Consider the following 18,464-nt stretch of genomic DNA (forward strand, 5'->3'; position numbering starts at 1 on the left):
ATGAACGTCTGAAATGGACTTTTGTGTTACTGGGTAGGGGTGTAGTCAGAGAAGAAAAGGAAGAGAAGAAATTCTATATATTAGTACTACAATTAGATTTACTAACTCAAGATCCATAGACCTCCTTTCTTCCCCCCCAAATAAGCCAATAAAGTTTCCAAATAGCTCCTTTGGAAATACATTTAATATTGTTTCAGAAATAAGTCATTTATGAGTAAATGCAGAATCATTCAAACAGTACTTATTAGCACTGTACAGTCTTTAGAGTTAAATTAAAAAAAAAAAAAGTCCATGGAGAAGGACAGAATGAAGATGGAGGGAAAGGGAGATAATTATTGAAGTATAGTGGTGGACAAGGTTGGAAGGAAAATTAGGGCTCCAGGACGCATCACCTTATATGCCTTGCCAATTGAGTTGGAGCCTCTTTTCAGATTATGGTAAAGGCTTTTAAAGTTTTAGACTAGGATAATATTGAGATCAAACCTTTATTCTGTGGGTCACACATAGTTAGCAGTACTGTATTATAAGCGTTTTCTTCCCAACTCCAAGTCTAGCATTCCTTCCTTTATGATACATTACCTCCCCATGAATTAATTTTTATTTTAAATGTATACTAGCATGACTTGACACTTAATTTAAACAAAATGTAGGGAATTCCCTGGCGGTCTAGTGGTTAGAACTCCGTACTTTCACGGCCAAGGGTGCAGGTTCGGTCCCTGGTCGGGGAACTAAGGTCCCGCAAGCTGTGAGGCGCGGCCAAACGTTTAAAAAAAAAAAAAAAAGTAAAACAAATATAGTAGGGGCTTCCCCGGTGGCGCAGTGGTTAAGAATCCGCCTGCCAATGCACAGGACATGGGTTCAAGCCCTGGTCCATGCTGCGGAGCAACTAAGCCCATGCACCACAACTACTGAGCCTGTGGTCTAGAGCCCGCGTGCCACAACTACTGAAGCCCGCGTGCCTAGAACCCGTGCTCTGCAACAAGAGGAGCCACTGCAGTGAGAAGCCCGTGCACCGCAACGAAGAGTAGCCCCCACTCGCCGCAATTAGAGAAAGCCCATGTGCAGCAACGAAGACCCAACGCAGCCAAAAATAAAATTTAAAAAAGAACATAAACAACCCAAAAAAACAAATATAGTAAACAAAATGTAATCACTAACTGTATTTATAAGTCTGTTTGGGTTCTAATTGCCTAATAAATAACTATATCTAGGTAAAGGAATTATTCTTTAATGATGAAAAGGTCATCTTACTAAACCTGACTGAGGAAAGCGTATCATTACTATTCCCTTCTGCCTTAATTTTCATTACAGAAAATCTTGGAAGGCTAGAAGATATGCTATTCCATAAAGTTATTCTTTATTGGGAACACTTATTTCAGAAGGGTGACTAAGACAGGGAGCTAATGTGATTTTATATCCCTAACTAGAGTTTATGCCATTTGTAGTTAACAAACACAAGCAGGAATTTACCCAAGTTATTCTGAGTATGAACTTTAAGTTTGGTGTCCTTTATTCAAAATAGTTAATCTTCATATTTTACTGTGAGGACTGTGCATTTTTATATTTTAGTTTTTCTCCCTTTTGGTTTCTCTGTAATATATATATATATATTTTAAACATCTTTATTGGAGTATAATTGCTTTACAATGGTGTGTTACTTTCTGCTTTATAACAAAGTGAATCAGGTATACATATATCCCCATATCTCCTCCCTCTTGCGTCCCCCTCCCACCCTCCCTATCCCACCCCTATATATACTCTCTGTAATATTTTTATTAATAATATATCCCCTTCCTCTTCTTGCAGTGTTTTATTTCACTCTTTCAGGTTCTCATGCATCTCTAACTTCTGTTTTTTTTTCACTGTCTTTTTCTTTTAAAGTCTGAATGTCTTCTGTGGATCTAGTCTCAGTCTGCTCTTCTTTCTCTGCACTCTTAAGTGGCCTCTTCTGCTCTAATAGTCTTGCTGACTTCATTTATTACCTGTGCAGAGATGATCCCAGCTATCTCTCAAGTTTGAATCTCTATTTTTAAGTTCTTGACCTTTGTTTCTAATTGCCTGTAAAAATGTTTACTTTTAGATTAACATATCCAAAATAAAATTCCTCTTATATCTACTTTTTATCTAGTTTTCATGATTCTGTTTATGGTACCACCACCCTCTCAGAGACACCCTCTTAGTGTGAGCATCATCATCTTTGGCTCTTATGTTCCTCATCTACTACATCCGATAAGTTGCCTCGTCTTGTTCATTTTACCTTGGCAGTCTCTCCTGAATAATTCTTCTCTTTAATTTCCTTTGCGCCCACTCTAGGACATGCCCCTCCTGCTCTCAACTGGACTACTACAGTAATCCCCTAACTGATTTCCCAGGCCTCTGTCTCTGTGTCAGTTAGTTTTTGCTGCATAATAAAGTACTTCAAAACTTAGTGGCTTAAAACAATGGCCATTTGATTTAGCTCAAAATTCTGAGAGTCAGCTGGGCAATTCTGGGATTGCTCAGCTGATCTAGAATGGCCTCACTCGCATGTCTGGCAGTTGGCAGCCTGTTGGCTGGGGCACCTCATTTCTGCATGTAACCTTTTATCCTCCAGCAGGTTATCTCACTCTCATTCACATAGCAGTCTCAGAGTTCCAAGTGCAGCAAGAGTAGGCAAGCCCCAATACACATGTGTTTTCCAAGTCTCTGCTTGGATCCCATTTGCTGCCATTCAAGCCTGTATTCAAGGATGGAGAAATAGACTGAGCCTCTTAATCAGAAAAACTGCAAAGTCACATTACAAAATGATAGGAAGAATTTGTAGCCATTTTTGCAACACATCACATTTCTTCCTCCGTTTTATCCTAAAACGCCTACTAATTTAATATATTTACAATTCAGCTCTGATGGTTTTATCCTTCTGCTTAAAAGCTGTCAGTGGGGACTTACATGGTGGCACAGTGGTTAAGAATCGCCTGCCAATGCAGGGGACACTGGTTTGAGCCCTGGTCTAGGAAGATCCTACATGCCGCGGAGCAGCTATGCCATGTGCCACAGCTACTGAGCCTGCACTCTAGAGCCCGTGAGCCACAACTACTGAGCCTGCGTGCCACAACTACTGAAGTCCGCACACCTGGAGTCCGTGCTCTGCAACAAGAGAAGCCACCACATTGAGAAGCCCATGCACTGCAATGAAGAGTAGCCCCTGCGTACCACAACTACTGAAGCCCACGCGCCTGGAGTCTGTGCTCTGCAACAAGAGAAGCCACTGCAATGAGAAGCCCATGCACTGCAACAAAGAGTAGCCCCCACTAGCGGCAACTAGAGAAAAGCCCGCAGGCAGCAACAAAGACCCAATGCAGCCAAAAAACCCCAAAACTGTCAGTGGCACTGTTGCCCCTGAATGAAGTATAAAAACAATAGCATAATTGCCTCAATTCGTCTTTCTAGCTTTATTTTTCTCTGTTCCCTTTTCTCAGACTAGTTTCTGGATTCGTCTATCTAGCTTTCAAGGGCCAGCTCATATGCTACCATTTTCATGAATTCTTCCAAGATTTTCCTCTCCACATTCCCATATTCACTTCTCTCTACCCCTTAAGTTGAAATGGTCTCCCCTTCTTCACTTTTCTCATAGCTCTTCGCACCTTGCTTGTAGTTGTGATTTTTTTACCTTTTTGTAATTGTCTGTGTATGTGACTCACCTCCCTTACCAGACTGAGAACTTTTTAGGGGCTGGAACCAAGCTTCTTCCTTTTCAGAGCTACCCATGTGTTTTTTGGGTTTTTAAAATTTTTTTTTTTTTATTTGGTTGCACCAGGTCTTGGTTGCAGCACGGGGACTCCTTACTTGCAGCTCCAGAGCTCCTTAGTTGTGGCATGCAAACCCTTACTTAGTTGCGGCATGCATGTGGAATCTAATTCCCCGACCAGGGATAGAACCCAGGCACCCTGTATTGGGAGCACAGAGTCCTATCTACTGCGCCACCAGGGAAGTCCTGCCATGTGTATCATTTGGAACCCTGCCTTGCACATAGCCACCAAAATATCTGAATTAATTTTTGAATGATGAATATGTCTCAGAGTTATAATGTTATTTTTGAATGTCAGTTAATTTAAATTTTTTTCTTTCAGACCAGAAACTAGAGAGCAGTATCCAAATAAATTTATTCAACGAGATGACACTGAAAGATTTTACATTCTGAACACACTATTCAACCTACCAGGTAGACTCATTCTATGCTTATATATTATATATTCTATGCTTATTCTATGCTTATATATACTGATGCTTTCCCTTCTTTCCATGATCGTTTGTCTTTGCGCAAGGACATAATGAAACAAATTTCATTATCTCACTTCTAGCTTATGAATATCTATTCTTCATTTTTCAGAGACCTACCTGTTGGCCTGCCTAGTAGATTTTTTTACTAATTGTTCCAGATATACCAGGTATGTATATACTATAATTTTCTTTTTCCAATTGATTTTTTTAAAAAATTAATGTACAGGGTTTTAGAGAACTGGCCACTGCAGGTCTTTTCTGCTTTTCTGAAGTGAATTTAGTGCTAGTGAAAGATGCCACATTGCCAGCCTGAGAGATGGGACAGCACCAGCAGCTCCATGCAGGCTCTCACCTCCCACACGGCCCTCTCCTTGCCAGTGTGCTGCAGCCATGTTTGGAAGGGACCACTTCTGATTGGCTTCTCCTGGGAATGAAGACGGCCAGCAGAGGTGCTAATTGTGACAACTGAGTGGGAGGTTTGTGTGATGATTATCTGTCCAAGCAGAATTGCACTAAAACCCCCCAACTCATTTCACAGCAGCTACCCAGGAGCCATTCAGGGATGGTAATTTAGTTTCATTCCCAGGCCCAGCAAGATTAATTGAGTAGTAAATACTGTTTATCCTCCCTGAAGTAAAATTTTGCTTAAGTCTTGAAAAAGTTATCCTTTCCTTTCTAGGGAGAATTGTAAGTTCAGCCGTATGTGCCAGAGTTTGCAAACTTCTTATCCTCTTTAGGCCTTATCCACTTCAAGGCACTAAATTTGGTGGAGCACTAAGTCACTAAGATAAACAGAAAATAGACAATACCTTAGTACCTAGAGACAATGTCAGAAAAGTGAGGGTGGAGAGAACCTAAATTACCAATTTTAAATGTTTCTTTGATGGGAACCTGTTTCTTAAAAGTGATAAAGGACCTGATATTTTTGGAACTGGCCTTTTAGCTTCCATTCAGTATATTCTTCTACCACTTTGTATCTGTTCACAGTTATTGTATTCCATTGAACACTGTAGTCATCTCTGGTGGTCAAAATGGGTTTTCATTAGGGAGTAATTATTTTCCAAATTAGCCACACGGCCTTTATTATGTGACAATGGAACCTTTGGGTCCCCTGGGCAATGTTTGATATTCATTTTATTTACCCTCTTTTGGATTCCCTGTCATGTTCTTTTTATCTTTCTGTAGCTGTGAAACCGGATTTAAAGATGGGGACCTCTTCATGTCTTACCGGAGTATGTTCCAGGATGTAAGAGATGCGGTTGACTGGGTTCATTACAAGGTACCTAGGAGCTGCTTCTTCACCTGCTCACTGCCTGGCATGTGTTTTTTATGGTCTGACATTAACTTTCCAAGTGCAAATAGAGCAGAATTGTTCATCTGTTAAAAAAAGGGGGGGGGCGTGGGATTTGCCGCTGGTGATAGCTGTCTAGAATACTTCTGTCCTTGTCTTTGGCTGTCCTGCTTACAGAGGTAATGCCGGTCTTTCCTCAGTGGTGGTGCTTGGCTTCTAGATCTTATTTCAGTTTGCATTTCCCAAACTTACTGGAAGAGATTTTAGCATTAGGATTATACTTACCATATCCTTTCAGGATGATTATGGTCCATTTGTTTTTTTCCAAATACCTCCCACTTGGCCAATAACATTAACTAAGTAATATTATGTTTACATTTATTATAAATTATGCTGAATAAAATATGAAATGCCTTTTGATTTCTAGTTTAAAATAAAAATAGTTTTATATTTTAAATACATTTTGGAGGTGGAGTTGCAGCACATCACATCTGGCACTTTATCCTGGCCTTGTTTAGTTTATCTACTTTTCTGGAAATACTTAAGAAATGCATTTAGGCTGACAGTAGTCACAGTTTTTATAATAAACTTAAAAATTGATTTTTTTCTCTTCTTGCTTCCTTTTTTCTTTCTCTAGGGTTCCCTTAAGGAAAAGACAGTTGAAAATCTTGAGAAGTATGTAGTCAAAGATGTAAGTAATAAAGGGAAAAACAGATCTGCATGATAGCTTCCTTTACCTATTAGGGAAATTAATAACAAGCTTATTTATAATGAAGTGGACAAGAGAAGATATTTCTCTGTCGTGGCAGTTTAACACACTCCGAGTATAATCACCAAGAGTTTTCAGCCAGAGCATGTGTTTTAGTTTTTCTTGTTTGTTATTAGGCAAGAAGACCCAGTATTTCATTTGTCCTTTTAGCTCTAATTACAATAACAGCAGCTAGAGCGGTTACTTTGCGCACATCACTGTGCTAAGTGATTACATTCATTATCCCATTTAATCTTCCATATAACTGTGAGTTAGTTACTGTTACCTCTGCTTTATAGATGAAGAAACTGGGGACTTAAATAACTCGCCCAAGTTCATACAGTGAATAAGTAGTAAAGCCAAAGTCACACCTAAATGTATCCTGAATCATAACCACAGTGCTAGATCATCTAAAAAATGTACATATGGGGCTTCCCTGGTGGCGCAGTGGTTGAGAGTCCGCCTGCCGATGCAGGGGATGCGGGTTCGTGCCCCGGTCCGGGAAGATCCCACATGCCGCGGAGCGGCTGGGCCCATGAGCCATGGCTGCTGAGCCTGCGCATCCGGAGCCTGTGTTCCGCAACGGGAGAGGCCACAGCAGTGAGAGGCCCGTGTACCGCAAAAAAACCCCAAAAAAACAAAAAAAACCCCACCATATGTGTGACTATTATTTAAATTGTCTTTAACCTATAAACAGGGAATAATGAGGAAAGCTTTAAAATACTTCAAGTGACATTAGTGGAAAACCTAATAAAATTTTTAAATATCTGTAGTTTAGTTAAAAGCATTGTGCCAATGTTAATTTCTTAGTTTTGATCATTATGGTGGGGTTAAGATGTTAATATTAAGGGAAGCTGGATAAAGAATATATAGAAACCCTCTGTACTATTTTCACAACTTTTCTGTAAGTCTGAAATTATTTCAAAATAAAAAGTACACACAGACACACACAGCACTGAGATGAGATACTTCTTCCTTTTCTTACAGAGTAAAAGTAGAATGCAATTATTTTCTCAAAGTTCTTTGGTAAAGATTTCTTATTGTTTTCATTCTTTGTACCTCCTATTTTCCGTCCACTCCCACTCCCATGATTGTTGTTTCAAGAAAGAACACTGCGGGGTTCAGGAGGATTTAAGTGAAGGAAGCTATTTACTGTGAGAGAAGGAAAGGCTGTTTTTCTTGTCACATCAGGAGTTAGAATTTCCTCATGTATCTGCAGGTGGGTCTGGACATTTCTAGGTTGCTTCATGACACATCATGTCACTTCTGCAAGGTATTTCTTAAAATAAAAGTATATACAGTGAAGCCATATCTAATACTCTCCATAGAGTATTTAGCTGATGATGTTTAAAAATCAGCTTCTCCTCATCTCTCACACACTTAATTCACTTACTTTTAGAGATTACAAGGTAATTTAAACTCTTTCCTGAGGCAGACATAATGAGGAAGTTAGAGATATGTTTTTAATAGGCATATAATCATTTATATATTTTATATATAAATCTATTATATATACACCATGTATACACTACATACATGATACTTAACTCATGCATAGTGACAATGTGGTCTTATAAATGCAAAATTCTGAAACCAACCAACCAACCAACCAACCATCCCTCCCTTAAAGGGCATCCCCTATTCCTATTTCAGTGGACAAAAGTCCAGTGTCTAACTACTCCACAGTGTAAATGAATATATACAGATGGTCCCCAACTTAAGATTTTTTGACTTTACGATGGTGTGAAAACAGTACACATTCAGTAGCAACTGTATGTGGAATTTTGAATTTTGATCTTTTCCCAGGCTAGTGATATGCCCTACGATACTCTCGTGATGCTGGGCAGCAGCAGTGAGCTACAGCTCCCAGTCAGCCATGCAATCACGGGGGTAGACAACTGGTAACATCCGTTCTACTTTTCACTTTCAGTACAGTATTCAATAAATTACATGAGATATTCAACCACTTTATTATAAAATAGGCTTTGTGTTCGATGATTTTGCCCAACTGTAGGCCAGTGTATGTTCTCAGCACGTTTAAGGTAGGCTTGGCTAGCTGTCATGTTTGGTGTATTATCGGGACATAACCCCAACATAAGTGGAGGAATATCTGTGTGTTTTAGTGTTTCGCTCATCATCATAATTATATTTCAGGGAAAACTGCCTTTGCTTCTAAGCCGGATGAAGGAAGTAGGGAAAGTATTTCTTGCCACCAACAGTGACTATAAATACACAGATGTAAGTGCTTAATATTCATATTTGTTTATACAAAGGAATTATTTTGGACTAAAGAACTGCGACTATAATGAGGAAGATAGTTTACTAAGTGAGGGTATTTTATTGCCATTTCATTTTGAAAGCAGAATGAAAAAAGCAAAAATATATAGCATACATCAGAGCGGTTCTCAAAGTTTTCTAAATATTTCTTTTGACTATTTTCCCTCATTACAATTGGCTACTTGAAGGTTTTCTCTTAGGGGTTATTTAAAACATTTGCGCTGATTAAAATGTCTTCGTTGTCTCTTTGTGCTTCATTTCTAAAACTTGAGAAGGTACACGCTTTATTATTGCACATGTGTACATATGTGCCCTCCCTGCTGTTGGGAGCCAGACAGAAATAGATGGTGCTAAGGTGTTTTGACTCTTAGCCATCAAAATTTACTACCTCTTAACTTAAAAAAATTTTTTGCCATGATTAAAGCATATAGAAAAGATGATTTAACTCCTTATCATGTTACTTTTGCTAAGACAGTTACAAGTTCCCAGTACTAGCAGGAAGCTCAGCACTCCCCAATCCTCTTTATGTAAAATGTTGATTTAGAAATTTGGTGATTTGGAGTAAGCAAGTAAGTTGGCTTGGTTGGTCTAGGAACAGTAGTAAGAGGGCCAAGGTATATTATTTCCATGTGAGTCATTAGTTATCTCTACACCCTTATCTCAGATACCCTTTACCTCCAAATACGTGTTCCAGTCCTCTAGGAGAACTGGATAGGAATATATGGATGTGAATCTGTACAAAAAAATCTAGAAGTCTGTGTTCTACTGAGAATGTCAGAAGCTTGCGTTTGTTTGCTATGATGAAGCATTCATTTCTGGCTTCTTCCACTGCCACGATTTCATAAACTTTAGAGGGAACAAGAATGTGATGAATCTTGTATTGAAAAAGACATGTCTTATGAAAAGCTTGTGTGTGATTTATTTAGGTGTCATATATCTCTCGCAGAAGTAGTATATGGACCTTATGTTGGATTTTTTTTTTCCAGAAAATTATGACTTACCTGTTTGATTTCCCACATGGCCCCAAGGTACTCTATGTAACTTAACAGACTGTTGCTTTAGTAACAATGAATGCATTTAATATCCTGGAATGTTGAGGGTAAGGAATTGGTCAGGAGCCATCCAGAAATCTTCATTAATATTAGAAGTAATGGGCTTCCCTGGTGGCGCAGTGGTTAAGAATCCGCCTGCCAATGCAGGGGACACAGGTTTGAGCCCTGGTCCGGGAAGATCCCACATGCTGAGGAGCAGCTAAGCCTGTGCGCCACAACTACTGAGCCTGCGCTCTAGAGCCCGTGTGCCACAACTACTGAAGCCCGCGCGCCTAGAGCCCATGCTCCGCAACAAGAGAAGCCACGGCAATGAGAAGCCCGTGCACCACAGCGAAGAGTAGCCCCCTCTTCCCGCAACTAGAGAAAGCCTGTGCACAGCACCGAAGACCCAGTGCAGCCAAAAATAAATAAATATTTTTTTTAAAAAGGTAGTAATGCCAGGAGTTAGTGTAATTTAAAGTTGCTAGCAGTTTGAAAACTTAGTAGACAGAAATAAGAGAGATTCATGTGGTATTTAGTAGGATGAGATCAGAATAATTTTTTTTTAATTTTTATTTATTTATTTATTTATGGCTGTGTTGGGTCTTCATTTCTGTGCGAGGGCTTTCTCTAGTTGGGGCAAGTGGGGGCCACTCTTCATCGTGGTGTGCAGGCCTCTCACTATCGCAGCCTCTCGTTGCAGAGCACAGGCTCCAGACACGCAGGCTCAGTAATTGTGGCTCACGGGCCTAGTTGCTCCGCGGCATGTGGGATCTTCCCGGACCAGGGCTCGAATCCGTGTCCCCTGCATTGGCAGGCAGATTCTCAACCACTGCGCCACCAGGGAAGCCCCAGAATAATTTTATGCCCAAGAAATTCTATACAGAATTGTTACATTTGTGTGGCAAATAAAGGAATTTTCAGGTTGAAGAAGATAATGTAATTAAAAGAAACAGAGAAAATGTATATATTCTTGCCAACGTCTAGATTCTGCTGTTAGTTATTGCTGAGTTCTGTGCCAAAAGAACAGCTAACCTTGATATTTAGCAGAGAAGTTTTCATTCCTGTAGTATGGCCATATTTAGATTTAAGGAATACTCATTGCGATTTAGTCACTAGGCTTCTTTGAATAAATGTCATAACTGTTTTGAGATCACCTAAAAGCAGAGTAATGCAGTGCTCTTTGGCTTGACCTTAAAAGGTTAATGCCATGGTTCCAGTTCAGGATGGAAGTAATGTTAATGGGCATCCCTTCTACATTAGTGCTGATTAGCCTGCCATATAAGCCAAAGACCAGTGTGTACCTGGAACCATCATTCTGAGAACATAACTGATGAAATCTGCTAATAATAGTTCCACATCAGTTGTATACTTCAGTTCTGATCCTAATCTGCCTCTTTCTTAATCTGTCTCGTACATATTTGTTTTGCAACTCTCCTTAGCCCCTTTGAGCCTCTTATAGCCCATTTTTAGAGTGTGAGCACTTTCTTTCATACATTATATTGCTTGAAATAAATTGATAAGTAGGTGAAACGATTTAAAATATAGTGGTTAGAGTCATTATTTATATTTTTACTTTGCCTGCTTCCAAAAGGATGTGGCTTATAATAAGCCACAATATGTTTTTAACAGTGGGATTTTCTGGTTATACTTAGTATTTCTACATTCCTTTCGTCTGATTGAGATGAAACATGAGTGCTTTAAGGTTAGGAGTGATGTTTCGGCTTTTGCTGTTTCTCCCTTATCAGCCTGGGAGCTCCCACCGACCATGGCAGTCCTACTTTGACCTCATCTTGGTGGACGCACGGAAACCACTCTTTTTTGGAGAAGGCACAGTACTGCGTCAGGTGGATACTGTAAGTTGAGAGGAAGGTGTATCTGTGAGCAATTACCCTTAATGTTTCTCCTTTCCCCACTCCTTCTCTCCCTACGGAAACAGGTAGTTTTAACTTATTAGCCATATCTCTCTTTTGAAGTTTTTTGGTCTTAATCGATATAGCAGAATAATTCAAATGAATATAATTCAGAAGTGACATTCATTTGGCTGCCTAGCCAAGTAGCATTTTGGGTGGAGATTGTGATAGAAGGATAAAGCATTACGAAGTTCCTATTCTTTTCTCACAGAAAACTGGCAAGCTGAAGATTGGTACCTACACGGGCCCCTTGCAGCATGGCATTGTCTACTCTGGGGGTGAGTCACAGACTTCCCTTTATTTAGTGTAAGTCTTTGCTCAGACCTTTGCTGAGACCTGAAAGCTTTGGTGTCCTCCTGGCACAGTGCCACATATACTCTTTAGAATTCTAAAGATATCGTCTCCTGATGGTAAACACTTCAATCACCTACTAATACAATAGGAGTCAGGGAGAAAGGTTTTGAGAAGTGGTCAGTATGTCCTAGTGAACCTTTGATTTTCACTAAAAGGATCAGTTTTTTCCAATCCTCCTTTTGCCTATTTGAGGCATTTTCTCAGTGTCTGGAATCATGTCGGGTGGTTCCCAAGGGGTCCTCTAGGGGTTTTTAGGAGCCCTTGTGGACACAGATGTGTGTTTTGTTGGAATGAAAAGCAGTGGAACAAAGCCAACCTAATGGCAGATCTGTGATGAGAAATGGCAGTGGTACTTTGAAGGGTTATGCCCCCCTAAAGCTGAGACGTGTAGTTTTGTTGCTCTTGCGTTTGGTGATCAAGAGCTCTGGTGAGCACAGTGGAGCTAAAGGCCTTGTCTTAGGGGCACTAAAAAGGTTGATGAAAAAAGACAATGGTGAGTCTTTATCTTTAAGAAAGGTGCACCCTTTCAGTGTGTTCCTCACATAGTTAAAAGAATAAAATTAATTGTATTTAATGGTTATGGTACTTGGAACACTGGTTTTTAATATGGAGACATTTATTGTTTTCTCATTGTTCGTTCCATTGTTTCAGGTTCATCTGATACAATCTGTGATCTGTTGGGAGCCAAGGGCAAAGACATTTTATATATTGGAGATCACATTTTTGGGGACATTTTAAAATCAAAGAAACGGCAAGGGTGGCGAACTTTTTTGGTGATTCCTGAACTTGCACAGGAGCTGCATGTCTGGACTGATAAGAGTTGTAAGGAGCCATTATTCTTACTTTATAAATCTTTGATGTAGCTAGTTTATATCTGAATGGCCAGCTATGAATCAGTCCTCTTTGATGAACCATTACTTTGTATGCAGGGGGTCAGACAGGGGTGGTCAAAAGATGGGCCCTTATATTTGGATACCTCCTTCTCATAGAGCCAGATACTTCACAGAAGCCCAGAATTTTGAGGTTATCTTGTTCAGCCTTCTTCTTGAATCCCTTTAAAGGTTAGAATATTACTGGTCTGCGTTATGTTACAGTAGCAGCTGAAAGTGAACTCTGCTTACCTCTCTGTAGTCCCTTATTTGTTCAATCATGCCTGCTAGTTCCAGTCTCTCTGCTACCAGCTCATATCTGTGATTCTGGGGCATTGATGGCTCTGAGTGCTGATCACCTGGTATTTATTTGCTCTTCTGAGAAGTAGAGAATGAGGCACTCTCTGAACTGAGCTATACGCTGCACTGAATTGAGCTTTGACCCTAGTTATGTAAAGATGTTTGACACACACAAGTTCTCCAGCCAGTCCTAGCTAGCATCACTCACAGCGTGGTGGAAGGTCCTGCCTCTGGAAACTCAGCCTGCCTCAGGTAGTGACCCTGGCTCCCCCACTTACTATCTTCAGCCCTCAGGCAGGTTACTGAAACACCCTGTGCCTTAGTATCCTCATATGTGAAAATGAGGGTAACACCTACTCTCATAAAGCTTCCTGCATAAAGGAGATAGAAGTAACAACCTTTCTCAGCCGAGGCTCCTCATCTGAACCACAGAACAGACAAAATGATTTGAATGACTCTCGTTCTCCCAAAGATGGTAGATAAAGAAGATTTGTTATATACAGTGGCTACATCATGGCTTGATTCTCGTTGGGGAACCCAGGTTGAGAAGGGCTAGAACACACAGAAAGCGTGCAGCGTATAGTGGCTGTTGCTATTGTTTGTACTTCTTGGTGGGATTTTCTGGCTAGCCTTTCATCTACATTTTCAACTTTCTACCTATAGAATTTTAGAAATCTAGTTGATTTGGTTCTGTTTTCTGGACTTGTGACTTATGCTTTTATCTAAAGATGGAACCGTTAACACTTGCTTTGCTGACACACCTGAGATGGGGTATGAATTGGCACTTTATAAGCTCAGAATCAGCATCCAGTTAGGAAAGTTGTATGTAGGGGGTGGTTTTAAGTAGGAGGAAATGCTGGCGTCATCTGCTGCCAGATTCCAAGCAGTGTCGGTGGGTTTTCCCGAAGGTGGGGGAAGGAAGTCATTTTACACACTCACCTATAGCTTTACTTTTCAGTCATACCTGCAGCCTTTTACTTTAGTTTTAGCAACAGTTAAAAACTAGATGATTTTTGTTTTACTTAAAACATTTTCCTTTTTCTTCCAAACTTTAGCACTTTTCGAAGAGCTTCAGAGCCTGGATATTTTCTTGGCTGAACTCTACAAGTAAGTTTCCTGACCCTAAAAATTTCTTCCCTAAAAACCATCTGCCTCTTCAGGAGTCACTTAGATGTAAGAGACGTCCTTTCTGGAGATTTTCACTGGATTTTTCTTGTCTCCAGGCACCTTGACAGCAGCAGCAATGAGCGCCCAGACATTAGCTCCATCCAGAGACGTATTAAGGTATCCAAATGGGATTTGGGAGAAAACTTCGAAAATAAACTTTAAGTGATTTCTGTATTTCTGATATTATACAGGGAGTGGCACATAGCCAGTGTTCAGTAAATATTTATCTGAATGAGCTGAGCCTTAATCTTGTTCTTTGCTTTAGAAAGTAACTCATGACATGGACATGTGCTACGGGATGATGGGAAGCCTGTTTCGCAGTGGCTCCCGGCAGACCCTCTTTGCCAGTCAGGTGATGCGCTATGCTGATCTCTATGCAGCATCTTTCATTAATCTGCTGTATTACCCGTTCAGCTACCTCTTCAGAGCTGCCCACGTCTTGGTGAGTTATATAGCCTAAGGCTACTATTTGCAGTTAAGATAACGCTGTTAAGGCCAAGATCTGCCACTAGCTATCTGGCATGGCACAGGAAAGTTTAGATCATTTCTTTCTAATGTGCAAAGCCCAGAGCCAGGTTACATGGTTGCACAAAAAGGAGTTTTTGAGAAAGTATGAGCAAGATAGAATGTTACAGAGCTTAACTTTACTTTGAAAACTACTTGGTTTAAAAGTTGTTTGAATGGTAAAGACTTTCCTCTATTATTAGTGCTAAATGAGAGAAGTGTAGTTTTCCAATACTGATCTATATTTCAAGACTTTTTTGCTGTGAAATAAATAGGAAATAATAATCTCTTCTCTCCCATCTTATCCAGTTTCAGGCTATAGTATACAATGTGGGCACAGTTCTGAGTGGGAGAGAAAAGAGGATAGGCAGCTTTAGGAAGTTCTAGGAAGATACTTCAGTATCTGAATTGGCTTGGCCTCTGGTCCATTATAGGTGCTTCTGTACAGCCATCTAACAAAGGCAGAGGGATTAGGATCTGGGAGACAGCTGTTTTGTTCTGCCTGCTTTCTGAACCTCTGACTTTGTTGTAGATGCCTCATGAGTCAACAGTGGAACACACACATGTAGATATCAATGAGATGGAGTCCCCTCTTGCAACCCGGAACCGTACATCAGTGGATTTCAAAGATACCGACTACAAACGTCACCAGTTGACACGGTCGATTAGTGAGATTAAGCCCCCCAACCTCTTCCCACTGGCCCCCCAGGAAATTACACACTGCCATGATGAAGATGATGATGAAGAGGAAGAGGAGGAAGAGGAAGAATGAGGAGGAAAAGCAAAACTCTGAGCACCCATTAAACAAGTTCTGGCAGGACTCCCAGGAGTAAAGGATGTCCCTGTGGGGGGTGGGGGGGCTCCATCAAAGGTACATCCGGAAAGTTTCTGAAGACTTTACAATACTCTCATCGTAGGGGGTCCTTGTTTTAGTTTTGTGTGTCTGCACTCTTCGCAGATGGTTCAGAATTGTAATGGAGTCTGTACTGGAGGAAAGTAAGGGTAAAGCTGGGCTGAACTGCATGCAGCTGGCTCCATCGTGGCTTGTGACACTGTTGCCTTGTCTTGTTTCATCATCGGTATGTCATAGTGTATCCAGGTACACTAAGGGTGGTGAAGGGTCTCAGAGTGGAGCAAGGAAGACAATGGGAAGAGGTGATCCAAAAATGTTATGGTACAAATTGTGCTCTTATTCCAAAATCCATCTTTTTCAGTGCATTGCATAAGTATTGTATATCAGTGGAGAAATATATTATTTCCATTATCAAATGTAGTCTTCTGTTAAGGTCAAGGTTCCTTTACAAGCTTTTATAAGTGTCCTCAGTGACTCCATTGTAAGGCTGCTGTCAGTGGCTTAGCAGATGTGTTCTCTACTTGCTGTAGGTAGGGCTGGTCTGGAATGGACTGCAGCAATTTCATTTTGAGGCAGAAGTCTTCATCCACTTCTGCATGTTTTTGATTGATAGCAAAAATGTTTATTATCCAAAAACACAGTCGTTTTCTCATCTGGGCTAAATCTATAGAAAGAATTCAGCTGAAAGAGGACAAAGGATCAAGCCACCTGAAAAGAAGAGAACCTCCTTCTTATATTACATCATAACGGAGTAAAATTCATTAGTGTGGGCCATATAGTGTGGCTCATGCCACCCCATTCCAGCCTTCTGTATCCTCTTTTGCTGTATTTCAAATTCAAGCATAAGAGGGTGGGAAGAGGGCTCTGTAAGCCAGAACCGTTACAAAAACAGGGCACAATCAACGTGGATAAATTCACTTCAGAACCCCAAGCGAAATCACTTCTTGTTGTTCAGAACAAGAATGGATCATCACTGTATACTTTAAGGTGGTATAACTGCCTCACCGGAACAGTGAAAGTTGTTACAACATTTTTCACAGTGGTGTAGACTCTTACTTTAACCTTCATATGTTTCTTCCATTCTTCCTGTCATTTGTCAACACGGGAGGGTAGATTAGCTGCTCTAGAAGTCAATAAAGTATAATATTTCTAATACTGACTTTGACCCCTTCCTGTAGCACAACTATAGTAACTGCTAGTCTTCAAGTGGGTTTAGGTTTTTTTGTTGTTGTTTTCTTTTAATTAATTATTTGCTTTTGGCTGTGTTGGGTCTTTGTTGCTGCACACGGGCTTTCTATAGTTGCGGTGAGCGGGGGCTACTCTTCGTTGCAGTGCGCAGGCCTCTCACTGAGGTGGCTTTTCTTGTTATGGAGCACAGACTCAGTAGTTGTGGCACATGGGCTCAGTAGTTGTGGCTCGCAGACTCTAGAGCGCAGGCTCAGTAGTTGTGGCGCATGGGCTTAGTTGCTCCGTGGCATGTGGGATCTTCCTGGACCAGGGCTCGAACCTGTGACCCCTGCCGTGGCAGGCAGATTCTTAACCTCTGCGCCACCAGGGAAGTCCGTGGGTTTAGGTTTGACTTAGTGATACCAATTTGACTTTCTCTTAAAGGAAATATAGTCTAGCATGATTAATGGCTAAATTTATAGCACTTAAATAGGCCTCAGTTTTTTCATGGAAAGTTTTTGGTACAGGACTACGAGGTGAGGCTTTTTTTTTTTCCCCTTTTTTAAAAAATCATTTTATAGGTAGGGAACACAGCTCAGTAACTTAGCCAAGGCCGTATTACATCACCACTTTGAATGTGTAGGGCTTTACACTGTCACATCAAGACATGTACATTCTGTTATCTGTTAGGAATTTATGCTACTTTTAAAGTATTAGGTTAGAAATGCTATTGCAGGGACTTCCCTGGTGGTGCAGTGGTTAAGAACCCGCCTGCCAGTGCACAGGTCATGGGTTTGATCACTGGTCCGGGAAGATCCCACATGCCACGGAGCAGCTAAGCTCATGCGCCACAACTACTGAGCCTGCACTTGCCTAGAGCCCGTGCTCTGCAACAAGAGAAGCCACTGCAATGAGAAGCCCGCACACCGCAATGAAGAGTAGCCCCTACTCGACACAACTAGATAAAGCCCGTGTGCAGCAACAAAGACCCAACGCAGCCAAAATGAATAAATAAATAAAATAGGCAAAGTATATAAATAGAAAAGAAAAAAAAAGAAATTGTTATAGCAATTAGATATTGCTCCTGTTTTAAATTTTAGCAAATATGTTTGTGATCACCCCAGCTATTAATTATTCTCATTCAAGATGGAGATGCTGCCCAGTTTGACACTGTCTTCAGTGTTCCCAAAGCCAAATAATATCTGAGTGACTTATCACAACTACATGGCTAATTTAATAGTACCTTTAAATGTCTCCCCTGTTAGAGCAAGGCCCAACATGATCACATGGCTTTAATTTACCACCCCTTTTGTTTTGTTTTATTCACATAAGATCTTATCTAAGAGTTTCTTTTCAACTAGATGAGTCTCTGGTAGTGGGTCCAAAGATTGAGAAGTGAAAAGCACACACCTGGAATAAGAATTCCACTACTGGTTACAGCTTTCTTTAGGATCACCAAAATATACTTTAAAGAGCTAGGATTCCATAGGAGTCTAAGGCCCAGAGCAGAGCCTTTGCTTCCCTGCATATTACTCCTGTTAGAAGAGTGCTGGGAAGTAAGTGGTCCTTGGGCAGGGACTCAGAGCAGCTGTAACTGGACTTGTTAAAACATGAGTATGAGTTTCTCTCTGTTGCTAATAATTAAGGAAGCGAAACATAAAATTATAATTTTCCGTTAAAAAAAAAACCCTAAGGTGTTTAGACTGAGAGGAAGCTCTCCCAACTCTTTT

At 40.6% G+C, this 18,464-nt stretch overlaps 1 protein-coding gene across 6 annotated transcripts in view; it reads left to right on the forward strand.

Moving 5' to 3' along the window:
* NT5C2 (5'-nucleotidase, cytosolic II) overlaps positions 1-16,720 on the forward strand; it is a 151,286-nt gene extending 134,566 nt beyond the window's left edge. For 4 of the 6 annotated variants that reach the window (XM_070043913.1, XM_060286581.1, XM_070043912.1 and 1 more), the window contains 13 exons: positions 4,110-4,201; positions 4,370-4,427; positions 5,446-5,539; positions 6,189-6,242; positions 8,454-8,537; positions 9,563-9,604; positions 11,356-11,463; positions 11,732-11,798; positions 12,526-12,696; positions 14,099-14,150; positions 14,267-14,327; positions 14,476-14,652; positions 15,247-16,720. In XM_070043913.1, coding sequence (XP_069900014.1) covers positions 4,110-4,201; positions 4,370-4,427; positions 5,446-5,539; positions 6,189-6,242; positions 8,454-8,537; positions 9,563-9,604; positions 11,356-11,463; positions 11,732-11,798; positions 12,526-12,696; positions 14,099-14,150; positions 14,267-14,327; positions 14,476-14,652; positions 15,247-15,486 — 1,300 coding nt within the window. In that variant the 3' untranslated portion in view covers positions 15,487-16,720. Of the gene's footprint in view, positions 1-4,109; positions 4,202-4,369; positions 4,428-4,599; positions 4,737-5,445; positions 5,540-6,188; positions 6,243-8,453; positions 8,538-9,562; positions 9,605-11,355; positions 11,464-11,731; positions 11,799-12,525; positions 12,697-14,098; positions 14,151-14,266; positions 14,328-14,475; positions 14,653-15,246 lie in introns of those variants that run through there. The other 2 variants (XM_070043917.1, XM_070043916.1) reach the window with 2 other exon arrangements.
* Positions 16,721-18,464: the final 1,744 nt, after the last annotated feature.

Source organism: Globicephala melas, chromosome 16 (genome assembly GCF_963455315.2).
Source record: "Globicephala melas chromosome 16, mGloMel1.2, whole genome shotgun sequence".
Lineage (NCBI taxonomy): Eukaryota > Metazoa > Chordata > Mammalia > Artiodactyla > Delphinidae > Globicephala > Globicephala melas.